Below are 25,407 nucleotides of genomic sequence, written 5' to 3' on the forward strand. Positions count from 1 at the left end.
CCCTCGCTACAGCTCCAATAAAAGAAACATCTATGAAGCTTACAACAGGCTTCATTGTGCCATGAAGGAGCTGCAGGGGGTGGGAGGGCAATGGAATTATTTTGTTTGCTTGTGAATTGTTACTACTTTATACCAGCAAAAGCTCTATAGTGCAGAGTTTGCACCAACACAGTTAAGTATTACAACCTAAAATATTCTATTGATTCTGTTTCTGAAACATAAGCTGTAGTCCCTTTATATTGATATGTTTACATTCATGCAAGAGCAGCAAAACTTCATAACATACATGCTTAGTCTGACCATGCACATTCTGGTAACAAAAGGAAGTGACATTTACTGGGATACACTCTGTAGGTAGAAAAAGACCTTTCAGGTTTTAAGCACCAGATCAAGGAAGCTGTTTCTTTTAACTTAGCTTGCAATGCTAAAACAAGCTGAAGATATATTACATAAAGCAGGCAAAATGGGAGGACATTACATGGGGAAGAGAAAAATTGATTTCATAAGTGTGTCCAGATCCTTCCTAGTGGTAGACAGTCAGTCAGAAGAGTTTGTCAATAAAAAAAAAGCAAAAAAAAAAAGCTGGCTGACACAAAAAGCCAAACAAAATTTTCTAAATTTTTTATACTCTAGGTATTTAAATTCATTTAAATATTTTGAATCCTGTTCTGTCAATAACAGTTTATTACTTATTGGGTGCCTAAGAACACACTGACACAACTCATAGTCTATATCTAGCACTGGAGCCTTTGAAACCACAAGAATCTTTCCTATCTTCCATTCCCACTGATGTCTTCAGGAAAATCCACACAAAACCATGCTCATCTCAGCCTCTCATTCAATGCAGAAGTAGAATAGACTCCAGCCCACTTCAGATTTACTTCACAAGCAGCTGTGACAAGAGATTTGCACTAATGTAAGGTTCACAACAAGTGAAAACATACCAGCAGTCACTGATGGGAAACAAATGACTAATGACTGACAATAAAAGTGGTTTAGCTCTTTCTTACACAATGAACATTTTTTTACAGTAATTTTTCATTCTCCAGTGACTACAGCTATGAAGACAAATCTTGCAGAATAGTTACACAGTAAACTCCTGACAAGCTACAGAAAATACCGCGGCCCTAATATGAAATGCACTAGTTCTTTGGAAATAAAACGATTTATTTCTACATACATACATGGACATTATTGTCAGGTCTATTAACTACAGAGGAAGAAAACTCCTCTGTTCCAGTCAGAACAAAGATTTCTGGCATCTCTTAAATGCATACCTAGAAAACCCTGCACTTGTAATGTCAATATACTGCCAAACATAAAAATAACATATTCATACATAAAAAAGAAATATGTATGTATTTTTGGCAGTATAAATGTTACAGGTTTACAAACACCAGTGGCATGAGTAGTTTGTGTTGAATTACATCCATATGCCTCACCTGTGAACCTGCTGCTGCATTATTTATAAGATGATTGTTGGGATGAGAAATCCAGAATGTTGAAACTGCCCTGAAATATTATTCAGAAAGAAGTTATTATGGAAAAGCTCTAGCTCCTACAGAAGTATCTCCCCTTCATAATAAGCACATCAGAAAAAGCTAAAGTGATGGCTGAAGTCACTACTTCGCACATGAAATTAAAAAAAAAAAAAAAAAAAAATCACAGACCCCCCCCACATTATAGAAGTCAGAAATGCTTATTTTCTTAGTTCAATGCACAGTATTTTATTTCATGTTGTTCAGATACTCCCTGCAACGATAAATTGTTTTAAGCTTCTACCAGAGGTTAGCAATATGCAGAAAAACTAACGCTGACAACTTGAGGCCGTGCATGCCTTTACACAGAAGATGCAGCCTTAAAAGTCTGTTGAACAAGTATCATAAGAAACAACAATCTTCCTACAAAACAACTGATTTTTTTCTTTAATAGCAGACTAAACACTGATTTTTTAAATTTATTTTTTTTAATACCCCTACTATATGAACTACAGTTCAGGTGTCTGCATTCATTAGATGATACATAAAAATGTTCCCATCAGCAGTTTAACTGCTGCAGCTGACTTGTTTTACTTTTTCACCACAAAATACTCACATGCAGTCTGTGGCTGGCACTGGGACATAACTTCCATACACTTTATCCCTAATACCAATACACATGCTGCTGTTTCTATCTGTAGGAAGAAGAGTGCCTGGTTTTGTGACTAGCCCAAGGTTGTGGAACAAAGTATTCCTCTGCTCAATGCCATCTTCTGTGAAGAAACAGTGACCTAGTGTGTCATAGCCAATGGTGTCCTTTATCTGCAGAAAAACAAGTTCATTTGGTCAGTACCAATAGCATTCACTGAGATTTATTTGACAAGTACCATCTAGTTTTACTATCTTGGCACAGCTGCAGAGTGAAGCTTCACTATCAGCAGTTCAGACAATCCAAGTGTAGTTTTATTTATCCCCTATAAACACACTACCATGTCTGGAGAGCTTAGCTGTCTTGGAAGATCTGAAAAAAACAGAACAGTGAAATCTGTTCAAAATAAACTACTGTTTGCGCTTTTTCATTTATTTGTTGCAATTTAAAAAAAAAAAAAAAAAAAAAAGAAGAAGCATTGCCAAGCATTAAACGTGAAGGGAGGGGACTATTTTTGCTCTGAATGCTCTTTACAACATTTACTTCACCACAGTATGTTTTACCTACCAGCAAGCCATTAGTTGCATGAACAGTCACACATCTGGAAAAGCAGTGATGAATGGAAAGACCTTCCAGGTAAGTCTTAAAATTATAACCTCCTTTTTCATCCACATCCCCACAAAGGTGAAAGTGAATAGGGTAACTTCCAATCTGCTGCTGTCCCATTTGCTTCAATTCCACATAGGAGAGATGAACAGATGTAAAATTTTTCAAAATCTAAAAATATGAGAAGTACAGAATGAATAATCAACGTTTGCTTTTTAACCAAAGGAAATTTAAGTTGATACATCTATACCAGGTGTACAAAAATTAGAGGTGCACAGCTACCATAGGCCAACAAAATTAAAGAACAATCATTACTGTCTGGCTCTATATCCTGCCTTACAAAACAGTATCCTTCATAAATAAGCATAAAAGCTAAATCTCCATGTGGCCAAAACTGAGCAATTTTTCACCAGACATGCTGCCATGCTTTACTGTTTGGTCTTTACAGCTAGCATGTGAAACGCTCTTTACATATAACCACATACCGTACAAATAAACAGAAATCAGCGATGACAGGGCCTGTCTAGACTGAAGCTGTACCATCATAAAATCACAGAATAATAGATTCAAAGGAACCTGTTGAGATACCTGGTCCAATCGCCAGATCAGTACAGGGTCAGCTTAAAGACAGCTGCTCAGCACATTGCCCAAGGAATATCTCCAGCCACAGAGACGCTTGTATGACATCTATTGGTTCTTCCCTTTCATCTTCCTGGTATCTAAGCAGAATTTGCCTTGTTGAAGTTTGGTCTCATTGCCTTTTGTCCTATCACCATGCACCTCCAAGAATTGCTCTGGTCTTTGAACCCTCCCCAGCACTTCATTAACTTACCTGTACTGGGTATTTATAAAAAAATAACCATTTTCACATGTACTTTGTCCTCTAGGGAAATTAGTAATATGGATCATTTTTTCCTCCTCCTCTAATTGCACTCCTAAGAGGAATGGTCAAAACCAGGCATCCCTGGGATCTCCAACTCTTAACATTTAAAATCAGACACAGTCATAAAACTACAAACCAGTGCCTCTCCTCACTGCCACCCAGCCTCCTTTATGCTGCTCTCCCAGTGACCAGTAGAAAATCCAAGATGATCAAAACCCCTGAGGCCATTAACAGTTGCTAGTGCCTAGGCTCCCTCTGCTTGAGCACACAAGATTAGCATAAGCTGAAAATGCTTTTAGTGCTTAAGTCTAGGCTTGGCAGCAGACACACAGCTACTCTCACAGTCTCCTGGGAACAGTTTAACAACTTTGATGACTCAAAATGCTTTCTGTTCTATCTTCCAGACATCTGAGGGGTCTACTGTATTTGTGCTGTTCTGGCAATCAAATCAAGGTCACGCTCTGCAAGATTCACAGCTTGCCGTTATCTTCTTCATTACACTACCTCAAACACAAAAAAGTGCCTTGAGCCCACCTACTTCTCTTCCACAAAACAAAAGCTGCCACACAGAAGGGGAAGGGCATATTTTCTTTCCCACTGTTATGTCCCCCACTATAAAATTAAAATCTGCATCTAACTATATTAGAAAGACAGATTTAAACTGTGACCAGCACATAATAAGAACAAATAAATTTGCATTTAAAATACAAGGCATCAGACTTCTCCAGTGACTGTGAAGAGCTGACACACTGCTGCTCGATCCTTTCATCTAAAAACATAAGTGAGTATGAGTTCAACTATTAGTTTCTATAATACTTCCTCTCAGCTTTCTTTATAGTAATGCAAGAAATTAGAAGCAATTTCCTTTACATAACTGTAGTGCTTTCAATTAAAAAAAATAAATAAATAACAAGCCACCAGGGTCCAACTCTGTTTCTCTCCTCTCTGTGCCTCTCTAGTGCACAGTTTCAGATGAGGCAGATCTCCAGGATGCAACACACATCATTTGCGGGGGGGGGGTGGGGGTGGCGAGAAAAGCAGTGGAAGGAGGGAAGACAGAGAAAAGAGATATCAAACTTTACTCTGTAATATTACAGGATGAACATGAATGGACATCACTTGTAAGGTTTAATCCCTGCCACACAACACTGTAATATGTGCTGGACACTCCTACAACATTTATGCATTGATATCCCTTCCTCCAATTCTGCAGACTAAGTCTTGATGAGTTAAATCTAATTTTGGCAAAGCTGACAACTAAGTCATTTTGACACAAAGCAAGTGTATGAACTCAGGTTCTTTAGTTTTTCAAATCACTCCAAATTTAGCATTAACCTTTTTGTCCTCAGTATGCCTTTACATAACAGAAAGCTACTTTAAAATGTTTTTCAGACCTTGATGTGTCCACCAAATGTATCGTAATTGAAGAACTGACACTCCTTTTCACGATAGCAGGTATTTTCTGTCTCCCCTTTGATTAAAATGTTCCTTGTAAGAACTCCAACTTCTGCCCTCGTGTCCACTCCATCAATAACTTCTCCAATGTGAGGAAATTGAGGAGTTTCTGTCCAAAAACAATTTTGAAGGGTGGGGGTGGGGAAGAGTTGTCATTGGTTAAAAACAAAACCGACTTATTTTATATGAGCAAGTTAATCATAGCAACAAACTCCATGCATTCTAATACCCTAACATGATGTTCTCTCTTAGCTTTTCTTATGCTATGACAAACAAAAAGCGCATAACTATTAAAGACTATAAACACTAACCCAGCTGACACCATGCGAATTTCCCCCTTCCAGATGGTGGCTGACTCATTAACAGTTAAGCATCTTGCAGGATGACGAATCAAGTATGCTACTCCATGTTTCCTTCCGTGACAAACTACCGTCTATGTATTTTTCATTTTAGTAAGACAACTAATCCTAAACAAATCCCAATGTTTTATTTACAAATGCATCTTAATTTCAGCCCAATCATTTGTGAACAGAATGGATAAAACCCAAAAGTTTAAAAGGAAACCAATGTATCTAGAAAGCTTTTAATGAAACATAAATGCTGGTTTACTTTAGAAGACAACACTGGCTGCTTAATCTGTTCTGAAGAAAAATTAAGAACTGAAAATGAGGCTAAAACACCTTTAGAAAAAATGTATTCAACCCCTCTCAAAGAAAAAATTATTTGCTTTCCTAATTAAATTTGCTCTTTCCTAAATAGCTATTCTGAAGATGCATAAAGTAAAATAAGGGAAAACAAAATACTCTGCTGTTACACTGGCTTTCCAAAGAATAAATCAGTTTCTTATCTGTCCATACAAGCTGAGAAAATCATCCGGTCCTTTAAATCTTGAAGAATGTATTTATTTTAATAAAATATTCCCCACCCCCTTTTCTTTTTCCATGTATTGATTCCCTGAATACACTGTTGCTATCCCTTGAAAGCTTACAAAAGATACAAGCCTAAACTCGTCATTACCACCACAATACGAGGCAGAACCAAGAGCAGTTTTAATTCTGTACCTGCTGTTGAGGATTTAAAAAGACAACAGATGTCTGTAAATGGGATTGCAATCCTCTTCCTGAAGGCTTACCTATTTTTTTTTCCCCTATATTTGACTAGCATATATAGACCAAGCTAAGATCGAGTTACTAGGACTCCTACAAAACAATACTTTTTAGTTTCCTTACTACAAAGCGGGCCAATATAGCTAACAAACTCATCAAAAAGTAAAAGAAATCATTTCAAGACTGTGAGTTCTTCAACATGTCAAGGGTGCCATTCTACAGAAAAGTCATTCTTTGTGGAACAAATATATAGGCTGGTTTGGGGATTTTTTTTAAACAGTATCCATTACTATGACAAAGGAAACTTGATATTGGGGGTGAAAAAAAGAAGATGGGCTAACTCATCTCCTTTAACATCTGTAAAAGATATATCTATATATATATTTCAGATAGCATTTATTTTTTAAAAAAGCCAAGATTGTATTTTATGCCATATTGTAAATCTTAAATCCTTTAAAAGAAGCTGCTTTTCCACAGTACATGATTTCTAGATGAAACAACGTTTGCACATAAATTATTCAGTGGTGACAGAAACCTCCTTAAACTTTGTACTGCAACCTTCAAGTTAATCTTGCTCTTCAAAATACTGCCCAGGAATTGCCATGCTTGTGTCATGCTTGATGGCACTAATTCAGCTCTGGGGCTTCACACACCCTGGTATTCTCTGATGTGTAACAGGATGAACTTAGATATGCTTTTTCCATATCTGAGACATCACAATGCAGTAAAACATATCTGATCCATGCTGAAGAATGCTGTGGGATGCAAAACTGCACTGCAAAGTGGGCATACAAACTGGGAGTCCCTTAAGACATAGGGGAACAGGAAAGTTTGAGGGTTCATAGAAAACTTCCAAGAATGGAGGAAGAGTGGTTTGAGGAAGAGGAAGTCACACCATACAGAGGCAAATGGGACAAACCCAGATTCTGAAGAGCACTGATCAGCTGCTGCAAACGAACACGGCAAAATAACACCAGTTTGTGCTGCAAACACCAGAGCCCACCATAAGGGAGCAAGAGGGGAAACTCAAGACTGGAGGCTGGTGGACCAGCAGGGAAGAGGGTGCTGGCACAGAGCAGGCATGGAATGGCAGAAGGAAAAAACAGACATGGGCAGAGCTGGGGAGCCAGTCCCACAGGAGGCTCTCATGAAGTCAAGCAGAATGACTCAGATGATAAAAAAGGAAATGGTCAACAACATGCATGACCATATTGCACATAACACGCCCAAAGGAAAAACAGATTGCAACTACTCAGGGACGTTCTGTGTGAGCAGAGGCTTCAAAGTGTCTATAACAGTTTTGCTGGTGGGGGGGTGGAGGGGGAACTGAGGAAAAGGAGGGACAGGAGTGGGAAGACGGGTTCAAAAGATTGACATTTTCTTTTTACTTCCCTTCTTTTTTTCTTTCTCTTTTTTTAATAACACAAAGATATTATAATGATAACACTTCAAAAGATGGGAAGGGTACCGAAGGCAAAGGAAATGGTAATGACCACTACAGCCATTCAAGCACGTACAAAAAAAAACTAGTGAGAACACAGAAAGGAGCCAACAAAGGAAAACAAGCATAATCCTCTTGAAAGAAAACTAAAGCATTCAATAAGCCTGGGAAGAAATGAGAAAGAAAAGTTAATATAGTAAGCTGTGAGGCAGACGACATTATACAGAACAACTTCATAGCAAGAAGCACACATTCCTGTATATGTCAACAAAGCAGTACAGAAATAGGTTAAAAGGCTGTTCTTTACTGCTCCCACCGAAACGGACTACCCAGTGTGTACTACTGTGAATATGCATTTCACAAGGATCTTCAAGTGATGACTGCTCTTGTACCTTTGATTTTGACCTGATGCTTGGTACACTCTGGGCAGGGAAGGAGAGTGAATTCCTCTGTCTGATACATTGAATAGTCTGTGCTTGCGACCACAATACGGTCTCCGTGCTCCCAATTACTAACATCATCCAGAAGATTCAGTATCACTCCACCTACAGCTTTCACCTGGAAGCCTGAAATTGGGACACCTGATTTAAAAAAAAAAGTAAACACAATATAAGATTATATTCACCTTCACATGAAACCATCTCCAAGAAGATACAAATAAAAATTGTATGAGATTTCACAAGCTCCAAAGCCCTTTGAAGTACAATTCTGCTCTGAAATGTACTGTGAGATACCATCACAACCTACTTATTTGGTGGATCTCAAATAAAACAAGGGGGGGAAATGGAACTAACTGTGATAGGAAAAATCTATTAATTTAAAAAAAAACCAACCCCCCACCCTAATATCAATTTGTAGGTCCAGCTACATCTACTTGTTTTCTGCCATTTAAAACTCTACAGATGTAATCAAGGACCTCGCAAAACAAAGTAGAGGGACCTTCCTTTTTATGGACAAATAATAAAATAGTTTGGCAGGCTACGTTAAACACACATGGCATTTCACTGCCTTGTGATGGATTTGCGTAAGTTCAGCAGCTCTTGCTAACTCTTCACCCTAAATTTACAGCACTGGCAAGTAAAAGATATATTTCAAAAACCCACAATTCACCAAGATAAAAGTCTATACGTTTTATCAGGCCATAACATACAGCAAAGGGGTAGTATCAAATGGCTCAATTACATAACAAATCAGTATCTGAATACCTTAAAAAATTCTTGTGAGGCAAATAATTGCTTAGTAATTCCAGAACCAGAAATAGATGACTGCCCATAAAAAGCAAAACTCAGATCAAAGATATCTTAAATACAAAAACAAATAAATGATAAAAGCAAATGAGTGACAGGCCTTCCAGGCTCTTTATACCCAGATTCAACTTGGTATGAGAAAATTTGCCTAAAGTTCAGTAACAGTAATAGAAAATTTTAACAAGAATAAAACATTCATCTTGGCTTCTACCAAGTTTTCTTTTTAGGATCATCATCAACATCTCGGAAGCTTAAATTTACAGCATACATGACTGAAAAATTACTAATAGGAAAAAAAATAAATCTGTTTCAGCATTTTAGAAGACCCTTACGTCTATCTAAACACATCCAAAATGAAGACTTTTAAAGTTAAACTGTTAGCATTCTGTACACAAACAGATTGAGAAAATAGGTTGTACTTCATCCTTCATACCTCATACTTCATTCATAGCAAGAGAAAAAACGAAAATAAACAAATGAAACTTAAAGCAGCACACTGAAATTTAAATTTCAAACAACAGCTCTAGTGAAAAAAAGCATACACAATATTTTCTCTTCTTCCTCAACTGCAGGGTTTCACAAAACACTTTCCTACCATCGTTCCATTCACTGTAAGCTTTCACAACAAACTTCTGACCATCCACTGTGAAAAACTCTTTCTGAGCAAGTGCTTTCCCACCGGTGCTGTGATTTTCATAGTTTCTCACTGATTCATTACAGGAAGAATTTCCACCACCTATGACACCAACAAAAGCCCAGGCTTGCCTGTGAAAAACAAAAGTGAATGTTTAAATATAATGGTCCTTAACAAATTCTTCAAAAACAGGTAAAGGACAAGACAAGGATAAAAAAAAAAATAAAAATCTTTTCCCTGCTCTTTCAAATTGATTTTAAAATATAACTTCAAAATGTAGAAGAAAAATGGGTAGACCTCATTGAAAAAAAAAGCCGTTTAAAAAACGCAGGGTGTCCTGTATATAAATTAGCAAATACAAGAACTCTTAATGGAGACGACTCTCACATACATTTTTAATACAACATTCAACAACATACACTTTTCCCAAAAGCAAATTTCAAGAAACATGTGACAAAAGAGATACAGGATCCTACTCCCAAATAGCTCCACCAGGGCACAGAAGGACTAGGAGCAAGCACCAGTGGCCCTGCTGTTGCCTGCTGCTGTCACCATGCCATGGCAAGCAGTATTCCACAGTAGTGGCCGGGAGTCCCAGGGGACCACATGTGCATCAGGCCCAGAAGGATGGACACAGCCAGCATCAGCCACTGGTGATCACTGTACTGGATGGGTGATACCTTTTGAATCTTTCAGGATGCTCAGACCCAACCTTCGCATGAGGGATCAGCCATGTTTCTGATGGCCGAGACCAAGGATTTTTGCTTTTTGTCCTTGCTGGCTCTTCCCTCAGCAGGACACCTACTTGGCTGAGCACCAGCATGGAACAGGGAACTGTCCTGGATGTACTTCCCATTCCTACAGCTCTGTTCAATGCATCCAAGTTTTTGGAAACGCAAAACTAATCACGTGCCACAGAAAGCTACCACCAAGTTCAAAACACAAGTCTACTATTTTGCTGTGCTTTACTGCTCTACAATGCCATAATTATGTGTGCAGAGGAAGCAGTCAAGATCATCGATTTAAAAGCCAAAAATTTTTGCATCAGTAAAGTTGAATCATTCACCCCAAATTAAAAGTGTCAGCCGGCTAGACTGTAGTCTGTTGCTCATGACTGATTCAAAGGCAGATAGTGACACCACCTTCAGTTCAGATGCCTTTATTTCAGTCCCCTGTGCATACAGGGCAAGCTTTTCAGTAGCAGTAGCAAACAAGTTGAATGTCTCACATACCGACATTTAAAATAAATATCAACATATTTTAATGTATACTATTTTGCAGGAAGAGGCAGAAGGTGCGAGGGGTGTAATACAGTATTCATCTCCATGCCAAAATCACCCTCACTAGCTTTACAGGTCCAACAAAATGACCCTGGTTTTCCTCAGTGAGGGCCTGGGGAGAGCTTCTCGCCTGTCTTCCACAGCAGAACAAGACAATTTTACATGCTTGGAGCCCCTACCAACTAATGAAAACAGACAAGAATCAGTTCAGTAGAGAAGGATGAAAAGCTGCTTCTTCCCAGCTGCAGGCCGAGTAAGTTCCTCATTTCAGACACACCAGCATGGAGGTCAGGGGCAGAGATGAACACCAGACACAACACCTCCAGGTCATGCTGGGGCTGGCTGCACAGTGACCTGAATAACCTCCTCATGGGCTTCACTGCTTTCACAAGGTGGTAACTATTACAGGACATCCAGGTCTCAGCACCTCTGAGCTAACTGCTTCACAGGCAGCGCTGCAAGCTTTCCATCCCATGACCACACACTTACAGAGTCAGTGACACAAAGGTGCTCCTGACAGGAACCGAGGTCAGAACATGCCATCCTGACTGACGCCCCAGCCCGCTGCTGCCAGTGCTGAGAGAGGAAAATAACTGGAACCCAGATGTTGGGGGACAGTAAGGAGTAAGAATAGAATGGAAAAAATAAGCAATTGATTTCCTGGAAAATACTGAAAAACAGAAACAGGTTTTGCAACTTCCATCTTAACGGAAGCTGAGGAACAGACTGACAGGAGACTTGGTGTCCCTTTCACTTGTATTGCTAACCCTGTGCAGCACAAAGCCCAGTTCAGAACACACACTACGAAAAGACATTTCCAACAACTAGATGAACAGCACAGCAGTTGAAGTTTCCTGCTTTAATAATTCATATTATACCTCTTCAATTGCCCCACCATCCAAACCCCAACCAATAAAAGAATGGTCAAGAGATACAGAAACACCTGACAAGTGTAACTTCCACAACAAAAAAATTTTACAGGTCAGTTCCCTTGCAGAATCAGTGGAGGGGTAATATACTTTCATGTCAGCAGTGCACAGGTATGAGTAAGATGCTGTATGATAGACAGGATTAGCATCCCTTCCCTGTGTTCACTTTCTAGCTTGACATTCCTTGCTCCTCCAAAGTCATACGCATTAAAAGCTTCACCTAGAAACTGTCTTCTGTCTGTGTGTTTGAATGAGAAAAAAGTCCTTGCTGCACCCAGTTTTAATTTCTGTAAAGAACAGTGAAAGAGAGCAATAATAAGTAATAAAGTCTATCACACAGACACCTGTAACTATCAGTCTCTGCACTATCAAAATACTGCATGCTGAATACTATTACTGCAGTACTACATACAACACCAAGAATCCTCTGAAAACTTTTAAGAGCAGACATGGTCAAAGTTTAATGAAACCCACAAAGGTAGCAGAAATCTGTACCTAATCTTTATTCAGCACAAAAGGGAAAATAAGTTACTTACCTGTAACTTAATCCTCTGACAAACTTACTTCCCAGAAGGTTTTGAATAGTCACTCTGGTTTCCTCCAGTAGATTTTTAGCAGCTGAATCTCCTACAGCAATAGCAACAATGCGACCAGGACTTCTATTTTTCAGTAGGGTCTGGAGCTTCAAGCTGTCTTCTGCAAATTCATGAGTATCAAACTTCAGCACTTCCAAAACTTCTGCTGTGTCCTGATCAATCACTCTCACATTTAGTCCTCGGGAAAAATTCTTTTTGAATGTATAATTACCATAGGCCAGCCCTGAGAAATACATAGTCTTTGACAGAAGAGTCCAAGATAACTTCTGGTGCCCATGCAACTCCAGGGTTCCTTCAGGGCCCACACCGATAAATTTTTTGCCAAATTCTGGCATATCAGCACCTTCGTTTGACTTCCCATACAAAATAATAGTTGCTTTGGATTTATAGCGGCATTTCTCTGCTCCAACATGAAGCATTCCACCATCCTTTATCAGGATAAATCGAGTTCTCAGGGTAATATTCTTAGAACCTTCTTTATCATCACCAAAAACAAGTAACCCTAAAGGAAAAGCAATATTTCTGCAGGTCAAAGCGAAATGCAGATAGATTCAAAGAACCAAGTTCTGCAATAAGAACAACAACATAAATAGACTTATTTTCCACACCTATGTATTAAGCTGCTACACTCTTACATATGTTTAAGAATATTTGGGAAAGTTACTCCTACCAAATGTGATTTATCTTTCTAAGAATATGGCCGGCTTATTTCTAATTTTTTCTGCTGTTTTGGTAGAATTACTAACATACACACCATAGTCACAATCAGATCTTGTACAAAGAAGGCTACTACGCAAGTCTTGTTTTACTATATCTTACAGAAAACCACAACAATGCTCCACTGAAAAGACCCTACAGTGTTCATTCATCATTTTAATGATATTCCCAGTCTGGTAGCAGGCTGAAAAGTAAAAGCAGGGGAACTGGTCGATAAGCTGCAACATAAAATTCCACCACATTTTTCATGTAATCACGGAAGTAAAAGCCATACAGTAAACCGAAGCATGATGTTCATCTTGCTATTTCATACCTCCATCCTGTATAACTATAGAGTGTACTGTAGCATCTGAGTTCAGACGAAACAAATCCCCTTTTTTGATAAACACTCTCTTTTCAGGATCTTTTCCAGGGTTCCAGTTTTTAAGACGAGGATTCTGATCAGGACAATTCTCTGCAATACAATGCAATATTCAGCTTTTAAAAAACAAGCATTGTCACACTAATCAAGGCAGCATTAGCATGAACACAAGCAAAGCAGAGTCAGCCACCCACAAAGGATTCCCACCTCCTTCTGTGGTTACAATACTGCAGCCAGTGATGCTGCCGTTTGTACTTGAGCAGCCAAGAAGCAGCCACCTGCCAAAGGTGTGAAGGCATTCTTACTAAGCTACTGATGGCCAGGCTGACCTGTCAATATATACTGTTGACAACAGATTCTTTTGAAGCCCATCTGATTTTTTTTTTTTTTTTTTTTGAGATTTTCTACATCACCTCCAGTAGAAGAGAATTAATTGGGAAGAACTCAGATCACAGCAGTCACATTGAGCGCTGGATGCCCTGGGTCACCTACTTAGTCCAACTAACATGATTGTAAAGCACCTAAGTATCTCACCTCCCTCAAGGTCTCTCCCTGGCTGAGAAAGGCTGATCTCTTCTTGCTTATAAGCAGACAAATCACTTCCTTCAGTGTAGGTTTGCAGGTAAGGGGTAAAGTGGGACAACGTCCTCAGTACCTTTAGTACAATACCTTATACCTTAGTGGTTTGAGCAGTTTCCTAGGTCTAAACTCATAGTTTGTACTCCTCGGGAAGTCATCTTAAGTATCAGGCTACAAGCCACACAAGAGCAGACACACGCAATCCCTGCTGAAGGTCTGGCAGAACACAGGCAAGAACACCATAGTATGAGGCTAGAACCGGAGAAGCAGCAGCAAGAAGTGACAGGGTTGCGTGATTTCAGCTGAAGTTATAGCAATGTAGTATTTACAACACACACATCTTTAAAGCAGCTGAGCAATGCAGCAGCACAGGCACACTATAAAAACAAATAGAAAGTATACTTCTTCGATTTTCTTACTCAAAGGGAAGTCAGACAGAAAATATTTTTCTTAAGCAAAAGACAACCAAAAAGATGCCAAGATAAACAGGCTAGCAGCCCACCCGAGAGTAACAGTCAGAATAGCTTTTTTACATCTTATCTTCTGGAGAAAAACACCCACACACCTGCAATGGAACTTTGGAGGCAAAAAGGTATTAGAAATAGCCCATTCTTGCAAAATTTAAAGAAAGTGAAACCTATCCATGAATTTAAAAGTCAGGCAGTTTTAGTTTTGCCAACCGAAATGTTTTTCCTTTGGTGTTACTCTCCACATTTCAAATCCTTTCCAACTCAGGAAACCCACATAAACCAAGATTTGACTACCCATAGGAAAAAAACCAACAGAACTGCATACGGGCAAAAGGTATCCAAGTAGTGATATAAACATGAAAGAAAAATATTTCAGGGGGATCCTAAGACGACAGCATTTAGAAAATGAAATTTAACAGAGGAAAAGCCGAAAAGCCAAAAAGCAAGAAGAATTGCTATCAGCAAGACTGCTGAGCACTCACCAGATAAACACGCATCTACTGCCTGACTCATGCAGAGTCACTAAACCCTCTTCCCCAGACACCACACACACAAGCACTGTGAAGAAACATGCAATTTCCTGGCTAGTAGCAAAGGGCAACGTGGGGAAACCACGAGTCAACAATCTGATGATTTCTGCTTAGTGTGATTCACAGAAAAGACCTAGTAACTGTAAATTTTTCTGTGGAGTCAGAAAGAAGAGGTATAGCACAATAACTCAGAAATAAAAAAAAGTATTTAAATCTGTTGTACATTACAATCTAGCAAGGAAGCCATCAGCATCAGAAATAGGCACTCCTGTAATGCAAGCATGCTTCTGAAGCACAGTGGATCAACTTACTGGCAAGCAGATCAGATGTGCTTGGCAAAAGTATTTCAAAATTCCCCCTTAGCAATTGCAGTAGGGTGCAGGGAGACATCAAGTATTTAATGCTTCACCATATGTTACCTCCAAAATTACTGATTAGATTTTACAGATCACAGTCACTGCCTCTGCAGTCAAGATTAAATGGAAACTGAAGCATAGACCAGAAAACATTAGGTAGTTAGGGCCTTGCCAAATTTAACCACTCGTGTTGAAAATTTTTCAAGTCAAACTTCTGCTTCAGAGCATTTCTGTAAAATTGGGTCAGCTCTCCTTAAGAAAAAGAAATTGTTTAGCTGTTTCTAATAGAGTTGCAGGGGAGGAAGTGATAGTTTTACAAATGGTGGAGAAACAAAACCCACAAAAAGCACCCTGCCAAAAAAACCCAAAACCCAACCAGAACACCCCAAAGCCCCAAAAAAATTCCAGCTTCTAAAACCTTCCACATGCTGGAGCAAAGATATGAAATTTGGCAGGAGAAAAGGCAGGAAACAGTTCTCAAGACATAGTTAAATAGTTGCTTTCTACCTGGTTAGCCACCAAGTCTGGAGTTTTTAAGGCCTCTGGGAAAAAGTTATCAGTGTTATATTATGCTCAGCAGAAGTTTATCACAGTTTGGCAGCTAAATTTTCTGAGGATCCTGTTTACCCTGGGTAAGCTCCAGCTGAGAGCTGGAAAGGCCAAGAAGAACTTTTCCCTGAAAACCTCCACAGCTTGTCATCCTGACCCTGCAGCACAAGCCCCTGGAAACAGGGAAGGAAATTGCATTTCCAGTGCTCTCCCTGATCTCCAGTGTTCAGGACTCCTTGGAAAAAAAAAGATGATGACAGGAAGATAAAAGCAAGGAGGAAAAAAGAAACCAGCTGACAGGCAGGAACAGAAATGCAGGCAAGTATCATTTTCCCTTTGGGGAAAGTATGCCGGAGGTTTAGGATTTACACGCAATTACTACTAAGTCTCACATTCCCTCCGCTGCCTTTTAAACAGCCATTAACAGTACTGAAAATATGGATTTCCAATTAGCCTTTAAGAAGAACACACCTAGCTGGACTGGTGTCATTGGCTGCAGTACTGCATATGCCATGTTGGAGCTGAGCGTATGAACATTTCAACCTGTTGGGAAACTTTTGGGCAACTGCTGCAGCAACAATACTGCGAAATTAAAATTTCAACCAGACTCTCCTTGGTGCCTGTAGGATCTTCTCTTATGTCAGGGTTTCCAAAGGGTTCTATGGGTGTATGTTGGTTGGGTTTTTTAAAAAGATAATGCAGGGAAAATTCAGAAAGACACAATGCAACTACTAATGCTGAAAATTGGCCAGGACTTCCATCAAGAAGCAGTGGGACATTGAAGGAAAGCAGTCACAACCTCAGGTTACTCCTTAGCCTAACAAAAAAACCAGCCCATCCACTAAACTCTTCCTGCAACATCCTCAGTATCGCCAGTGATCAGTCAACCACGTGCTCACCATGCCTTCAGTGCAAAAAATACACATAACTCAGTGCCCCTGGAATGAGCTACGGCAGATGAAGCACAACCATTCCAAAACCACCCACATTTTTCAAAAAGGCATGCTGTCTCCTTCATGTTATCAGCTTTTAAAACGTAAAGGGACTAGTATTTTATGTATTCCACAACACCCCACTTCTATTAAAACCATCACCAAAACCTACAACTTTTAATTAGCTAGAAGTTAGTCTTGGTATCAAAGCAGAAAGATTGAACCCCCCTGCCCCAAAGTACTTCTCAAAGTCCAGTGGCTAAGTCACCCCTCAGCCTTCTCTTGAACTTGGCTGTAACCGAAGTACTTACTGCAGACAGGCAGCTCTATTACCCGTGATCTGGATCACAACATAGCAGTAACTTTGCCTTTAGTACTCCCTCAGGATTTTTTGTTTTCCTCCATAATTACTATGAGAACTCAGTAACTTCACCAAGAAGAGATCTCGGCAAGCCAACACCGAATGGGCTCCAGTTAGATGCATGTATTCATTCTGTACTGTTACCTGAAATCCTCAATTGATTATCTAACTTGTTCAGCCTGTGTAGCACTGACTTCGGAAACTGAATCTTTTGAGTTACTATGCCAAAAGCCACTGAGGAGCCTAAGTCTGTTGTGTTACAATAGCAGTTTCAATTCAAAACCCTGTTTAGCTTTTAGAAACTTGACTTCTGCCTTAAAAAAACCAAACAAACAAACCCCAACAAAGTAACTCATGCTCCAAACTATGCTACCAACTTTTCAGCAACCACACCTCACAGCAGCTCCTTGCAGTATTTGGCCAGAGGGTTGTATAGTTATTGATCAGTACTTAATGGCATCACTTGTTCATACTTTATAACCACTTACACATTTGGGAGGTTTTCCAAATTCCATGAAAGTTGCCTAGCTTTCTAAGATGAGCTGAAAAAAATCAGGGCTAATAGATCAAAAAGGTCCCTGCCCAATTTGTGTATAAAAAAACCACACACTGTTAGTATTAATTCTTGCAGATTTTTAAATATTTTTTCCTTGAACACTCTTGTACTACCTTCCTTAGTTACTGCTTAAACAGACAGGATTTCATTTTGTCTACAATCCATGAGTGTATAAGGCAGCTTCTGCAGACAAAAATAATCTTAAGACAACATTCATGCTTCTTCCCCCCTCACCAGCAGTATTTATTTACTGCTACGCCTTTTTGTTTCATGTAAGTAAATCAAATCCTTCACAGTAAAAACATATAAAAAATGACACTGATCACAGAAGAAGGAGCTGCTCTTAGCCCCTAACATTGATTCATTCCATGTTAAAATTGCAGTAAGCATCCTATTTTTCCACTTAATTTTAACACTAATCCTGATGCTGAATTACTGAATTATGTTCAGAGGAACTGTAACTTCTGTTTGCAAAAGAACTTACCATCTGGAGCATATTTTGAAGCTATTCCCAAAAAAATCCCCAGTGCAACAAAAAGAGAAAGGCTAGAAATGGCAAAGCAAATTAGAGTATTTTTATGCCTGTTGGCTTCTGCCTGGTGGTGGTGCCGATCCACTGGTAAGGATGGGAGTCTTGTCCGCGCTTCTTGTCTTGCAGAGGTAAATTCGGCTGCAGCATGGCTCTGTGAAGGTGGTGGGGGACGGAGTGGGGCAATTCTCCCTGGGATGTACCCCGAAGACCTGTGACTGCTCCCGTTCTGAGGCTGGAGGAAAGCAGGGGAGCTCCCCCTGGCATCAGTGTCTTGCATGTTATAAAGTCACTGGAATGCACACACACAGAGGGGAAAAGAGACAGGCTTTCAGAATACAGAGCATGATACATAAATAAACAAATATAAAGCAGTTTTAAGCCACATGCCTTCATAAGAAGAACAGCCACTGCAACTGTGGCTATTTGCAAAGTATCCATCACTGGGTTACCACTGATCATTTGCCATAGCGTAACAGCTTGAAACAATAGTCTAGATCTTAAACGAAACTGAACTCAAAGGTGGCTGGTATGGGAACACAGTACAGCACAGACTGTTCCTTTGTAGTTCCACTAGGTGTTTTTCACAGTGTTTTCACAGTTAGCTTGTATTATGTGATTACGAAATAAACTGAACAATGAGAAAGTTAGCTACCCCTTCTTCCCCCCCAGTTATGCAAAAAATGCCTAAACGTATTTATCCTGCATACAGAAGCTGAACAAATTCCTCATTCTTTTCCTTTACGGAAAAGAAGCTGAAAGACACGAGCCTTTCTTCCACACTGAAAGCAGTAAAAAGCATTTAAATTTAATACAGAAAATACCAAACACACATTTATTTATATTCACAATGATGCAACTTAGTCAACACTTAATTAGCTGAGGCACATAGAGTCTGCAAACTCTTTAGTTTACTTACAACTGCTAGTAAAGGTGCATCAGGAATGGTTCTGTTAAGCAAGTCATCTGTATCTTGTGCTGTAAACCTCATGATTATTCTCATTGCTGAGATGCCTGGGTTTGGACACAAAGCCTCATAGCAACATGCCTGCCCCAGATCTCTGCACCTACCACCCAGAAGTGAGTGCTACTTTTATTTCAGTCATCAGTACTGTTTCCATCCTCTTCTGAAGCAACCAATGAGGAAAGCCTACCAAAACCACCACTGCCTGGCTCATCCTCGCCAACAGTTCTCACCTACCACACTTCTCCTATTCGCTTCAAGAGATGCAAAACTGCATTTGACTATTTTCTCAGGCTTTCTGGTCAACTGTGTTGTATTGCATGGAGTATTCACAAAGCTAGCATGATTTTGGGTATTTTTTTTTTTTCTTATTAACATTTCTTAAGGATGGGATTTTTAAGAAGGCAGCTCAAGTTTCAGTTAACTGAAACCTAACTTTCCAAACTAAATCCTAAAGGGGTTTTAGGCATCAGTCATGTGTATTAAATATCAAAACGAATTACTGGAATAAAAATTACCAATAACAGAAAGCATAAAGATCCTCTTTCTCTTTCATTAACAAAAGGAAGTCTGAGCTCCACTCTGAAGTGCCAGGCACACTGGTGAAGGAGAAAAGTGACAACTGCAATCTTATTCTGAGAAGCAGCAAAGGAGCCTTTTGTCTCACACGCTGCAAAATCTGATACTTCAGTGTTTCAAGCCAAAAGAGTTGTTATTATTGAAGAGGCTGGATTACCCTTTCATCAGAGACAATGCATCTCCAGATGTACACACAATGACAATAAAGGCACTGAAACATTAACTGGAGTAGCCATCCCAGAGCACAAAAATTCTGTCAAGTCCTCCAGCAGTGCTTCTCGCACCTGTTTGTTGTATCAAATTGATTTTCACCGTTTTCCTTTCTGTTCCTTGAGAAACTATTTCTCAAACCTAATCCCCTGCTCTCAGCTTCCCAATGCATTATGAGCACTGTGGAACAGCTTACTTTCACATGTGCTTTTACATTCAACTAGTCATCTTTCAGCAGTGAAAACTCAATCATTTCTGTTCTTTAGAAGTGGTGTTAAAAAGCTGAGTAGAGAAGCTTTTCAACTAATTCAAAGGTAGTATTTATGTCTAGCTGAAACAAATGCTGAAGTATATTTGTGATTAAAAATTTAAAGAAATCTGACCCAGCATTGAGGTTTTTTATGGCTTGGGCCCCTAATATCTTGAACTCAGTTCAAAAGTTTTCAGTTATGGCATCTGTCTATCACACCGACAAAATTAGTACAGAGTGTGTTCATTATAACGTGATACAAAGAGTTAACAAGTTTGTTAATTGCTCAGCTATATCAACTAAGTTATGTAAAACTTAACTTACTTTTACAAAGTCATTTTACCACAATTTTGCCTACTAAGGCCTCTTTAAAGTACTGCTAGCCCTTAAAGAGAAGTGTCATTCATGACAACCGGCATCAAACACACTTGTGTCATATTTCAAGCACATTTTGTTTTGTACAAAGCATTCTGCCTTGCTTGCAATCCTCATTTTGCAAATGGTAAAAGTTTTCCAGGACGGGTGGAGAAGAGACTGCAAAATCACTGTCTTAACCGCTACAAAATAGTAATAATGAAACAAAGCCATAAGGAGATACTTAACACAATGAAAAGATTTACTATAAAGTTTTCCATTACAACAGGAGTAACCATTTCAACACTTCCTTCCCTCTTCCTGTGTTATTTGAAAATCTCTTACTGAAAGAAGGGCCTTTTCTATCCTGTAAAGCAGCTACTGGCTTTTCTTTAAAACTAAGAGATGTTGAAAATCTGACTCCAATCACTGACCAGTTTATTTCCAATCTGTGGAAGTCTTCACATAGCACCACACAAATGCAAGTGTAGTAATTGGCTATATGGCCAGTTATACCCTAGAGAGCGTGGTTATTTGGTTGCACAAACACAGATTGGGTCAAATGGGGGGGGGGGGGGGGGGGGGGGGCAGGGGAAGTATCTGTTTGAACTATTTAAATACCGTATTTCCTTGCAAGTTCCCACGCACCTGAATTTTCCCATTTAACACTTTCTTTCTGCACCCAAGGCCTGCCATTTCCCTTTGACCTGTGCCTATGCTGTGTTCCTTTAAAAAAAAGTGTTGAGATTAAAGGCCCCAGAAGATCATGTGCAACTAAAAACCCCAGAGAGGACTGGGTCCTGTCACCAGAATCTCCTACACCCACAGAAGCAAGAGGTCTCCTAAAGGACCTCATGATCTGGGCATTTCCTCCTGATGGTACAGTCCTAGAGAAGCACACCATCACTTTCACAATTGTACTGTCATATGCAGAGAGACGCAGTATTCTGCTTTGCAGCTTGCTTCAGAGTGATTTTGGTAAATGTCAAGCTCTTCCGCAACATACATCCAATTACCTTATCTAAGAGTTATACAGAACTCAGTCTGCACAAATCTGTTATTTGCCATGCCATTCAGGTAGGCTGCTACCTCAGTACTCCCAGCCTTCTCACCCTTCAGCCTTCATGCAGTATTTTCAAATCCATGATTCACAACAGCTTTTAGTCAGGGCCACACATAAGTATGTGCTTCCAGCTCACCAGCACCCGGGAAGCTTCCAACACACAGATTCTGCTAGAGCAACTGAGATGCTTCAGCCCACTACGTACTACGTTATCACCCATCTGCTGGAAGGATACACTGTTTGCATGTCACTTTCACAAGAGTGATGCTACTCCACACAACCTGTTTATGTACCACTTCCCACAACATTAAGCAAGGAAGTACTTCTCATGCGGATCACATCAGCCAACTCAGCTTAAGCCATCTTAAAAGAAATAAAATAAAATAGGAGTTTATTTTGCACTGCACCTAAGTAAGAACAATGATCACGTGCAACTCTGGCTCTGCCACTATCGCATCTGAGCTGTGTGGAAAGCAAACCACAGCAGGCAGACAGCAATGAGCCACTGAACAAACTGCAACATCTCCAGTCTCCTCACGTATTCCTTCACTGTTTTTAACTTGTGGGACTAGCACACATTCATACAAGCCCACATGGTTCCACACTGGCAGAAACTAGAAACATAAGCACTGTACAACCAAGGGACAACATCCGAACCTCCTGAGATGTGAGTGTGCACTCAGAAGCAAGCAGCATACTTACCTGTTACTCAGTTCGGGGCTGGATTACTGGAAAGGAATGAGATTCTTTCACAAGGTATTTCAAAACACCACCTGACACCACCCAAACATGAGAAATACACCCAGATATTTCACACTTTTCTGCTGTCAAATACCTAGAAGAACACCACATGTCAAATGCACTAGAAAGCTCGTGCACTCTTGCATCTTCTCAAAACTTTGGAAACAAAGTACACTCACTTCATACAATGCAAAGAAATCAATGTTTCTCTTAAAAAATATTTTGAGAATACATAGTTCACAGGTCTTAAAAATAAAACAAAAGAGAAACTAGGAGAAACCTTACTTCTGTTGCTCTGGGCTATCAAACACCACCAGCTACAGTGCCAACCTAACACCATACTGTTTAATCTCAAGAGTATGTAATTGTCATTAAGGAAAAGACTGAAGAAGGGTAGAGGGAAACCCACACACATCAGAATCAATAAATAAATACTTCCCCATGCAATACAGCACCACAATGGTTAATGCTGCTTTCCTGGCACAGACATTTATCAGGAATGAGATCAAAGGGCAGTGAGAAACCCAAGAGAAGGGAAAGGGGCAAGAAGACAGTACTAAAAAGCTTGTAAGTAGCTACAGTTACTGAACAGAAAGTGGTGTAAAGCAAAGTCCTGAGTAAATTATGCACACCCCTACAAGCCTCCAAGCTGTTCAACTACAATGGAGATACTAATTTCAGGACAACCTTTTCAAATGCCTTAGAAGTCCTCAGTGCAACAAATCTTAACCTCACCATTAAGACAATTAATGGTTCCCAGTAGACATATGGGGTGCTCACATGCATTCTTATATGGTTCCACATTTTCTTCCACTGCCTTGTTTTGAAATTACACCTCTTCTCTATGATAACAGGCAGCATGTTTGTAGGAACCTACTTTTCCACCCACTTGCGCAAAAGCTGCAAAGAATGTGTGTGCAGTAAAACACATTAACACAGTTATGTTATAATATCACAACAATGTTTATAATAGCCTGAAAAATCGCAGCTGACTTAAAAAAGCTTAAAAACTCTATAGACATCTTCCATCACATATGCTGTCTTGCTGCATGCCATCACAGAGTCTTCTCCGTAGTCCAGCAGTTTCAGATGAAAGTCAGAAAACAAACAGCGAGAGTCAGGGAGAAACAGATAAAAACATGATAAGAATTACAACACTTTGTTCAAAAGAAGTTACATTGCACCAGATTTTCTGCGTTTCCTGTGTAGCAACTACTAATTTTTACTGATTTTTTTGGCACAGAAAACACAAAATTGCATGATCATGATACACAACCACTGGAAACTACTTGAGCTGAGGACCACATTTCCTAAAACAAGTCTTTGCAAAGTACCACAGATCAAGAGAAAGAAGTGCAAGCATGCATAATGTATACAGTATAAGATGAGGTCTGTAGATACAAGTAATCATCAGCTGGTCTAATGGAATCTTTTGAGTGCACAAAGTCTCTCTCTGGGTCAGAAGCAAATTTCAAACCTATACATGAGTAGGAAAAGTTTAATTATATATGTTTAGACGATACGGAAAACAATTTAGTTATTATCTATGGATTAGGAAGGATGTTGGGGGGGGGGGGGGGGGGGGGGGGGGAGGAGGGGAGAGGATGGTGAGAAGATTGCTTCCTGAAGGAAGGAGACAGGTATTTGTAGCCTGTGGAATATGAGTTTGTCTGTGATAACAAGTATGATGTCACAGCACATCATCAAAACCACTCTGCGGTTCATGGCTTACAGCATACAGGAGGCATGAATTTAATTCCTAGCCTCTTCTGAAACAAGGCATTTGGTAGGTCTCATTAAGGATGGGGATGAAAGATCAGAGGCAAAGCAGATTTTGGTACAAGTAAAATGGTTTCCCTCTCCAGTGACAACTGGGCTTTTATCCTTGACCCACGGTTTGCATGAATGAGCTCTGCAGCAGTCACTTGGTTTCACTTACTGTCAGCAAAGCATCTGATGCAGCAGATGAAATACCTAACTTTTCAGAAAGTTCACGTACAAAATGTTGGGATTTTCACAGTTTTTCTGCAGAGATGCATCTTACTGCAGAAACTGCAGGGACATGTTGTTCTTCTCCAATTCCTGGATACTAAACATTACCCTGCAAGCATCAAGTGCTCCTGACTGACCACAAGTCACTTATTTTCAGTCTGCTCTAGTACGTTTGTAACATCACCGAAACAAAGAAACATAAGCCAGAAGCCACAGCATTGAACTGTAGTCTGTGTAGCTAAAATGATGCCTGATACTTCCACTGACTTCAGTTTTTCCCCCCTTTGTTTCTTTTGACACAGTTACTCTTTATAAAACACTTACAAATTGGGGAACTCTATTCTGGTTTTCATTCATCTTTAAAACAATAGCATGTTCTGCCTGAGGAAATTATTCAGAAACCACTTGTTTCTTTGCATAGAAGTGAATCAACCAATGACTTAACCAGAGGATCCATGACAGCACACCAGACATATGGCACGTGTGCTGAAATAGGCAACATGAATGGAATAATTTTTACTGTTTCTCTCATTTTCAGAAAAGAAAGATTTAATAACTTGCATAAGAGACCAAGAGTGGAAACTTGCATTTTAATCACACATCTGCCATTAGCTTGCTGCCTGAGTCACAGCTTATTTGGGCCCCAAGCCTGTAACATAAGAAAAAAAGTGGTCACTAGTCTCACAGGGACATTGTGAGGGTTAGTTTACAGAACACTTTGGTCTCCCTCAGCTCAGCGATGCATTTGAGTACAAGTCTACTTTCAAGCAAATAAATAGCTCAGTTTAAGTCAACATCTTCTGTGTGAAAGTAACAGATTGCAGCATTTATCTTAGAGAATCTGAAGATGATGGTACAGAAGAAGATACAAGTTTTTTAACTACTTCTTATATTGACAGTAAGTAGTGGTATTTACAGATACCTGCAGTCCCCAGAAGAACAAAAGTCTCATCCAAAACAGCTACAGCTTAGGATTCCACTGCAGAAAAATTTTCTATGTAATGGTAACA

At 39.6% G+C, this 25,407-nt stretch overlaps 1 protein-coding gene across 4 annotated transcripts in view; it reads right to left on the reverse strand.

The window, feature by feature from the left end:
* CEMIP2 (cell migration inducing hyaluronidase 2) overlaps nucleotides 1-25,407 on the reverse strand; it is a 58,152-nt gene that overhangs the window by 19,161 nt on the left and 13,584 nt on the right. For 3 of the 4 annotated variants that reach the window (XM_056324429.1, XM_056324431.1, XM_056324430.1), the window contains exons 2-10: nucleotides 18,200-18,536; nucleotides 13,335-13,475; nucleotides 12,245-12,806; nucleotides 9,461-9,630; nucleotides 8,011-8,199; nucleotides 5,011-5,180; nucleotides 2,695-2,904; nucleotides 2,095-2,300; nucleotides 1,443-1,512 (exon numbers count right to left, since the gene is read on the reverse strand). In XM_056324429.1, coding sequence (XP_056180404.1) covers nucleotides 1,443-1,512; nucleotides 2,095-2,300; nucleotides 2,695-2,904; nucleotides 5,011-5,180; nucleotides 8,011-8,199; nucleotides 9,461-9,630; nucleotides 12,245-12,806; nucleotides 13,335-13,475; nucleotides 18,200-18,524 — 2,043 coding nt within the window. In that variant the 5' untranslated portion in view covers nucleotides 18,525-18,536. Of the gene's footprint in view, nucleotides 1-1,442; nucleotides 1,513-2,094; nucleotides 2,301-2,694; nucleotides 2,905-5,010; nucleotides 5,181-8,010; nucleotides 8,200-8,823; nucleotides 8,903-9,460; nucleotides 9,631-12,244; nucleotides 12,807-13,334; nucleotides 13,476-18,199; nucleotides 18,537-25,407 lie in introns of those variants that run through there. The other variant, XM_056324432.1, reaches the window with a different exon arrangement.

The sequence above is a fragment of the Falco biarmicus genome, chromosome Z, assembly GCF_023638135.1.
Source record: "Falco biarmicus isolate bFalBia1 chromosome Z, bFalBia1.pri, whole genome shotgun sequence".
Lineage (NCBI taxonomy): Eukaryota > Metazoa > Chordata > Aves > Falconiformes > Falconidae > Falco > Falco biarmicus.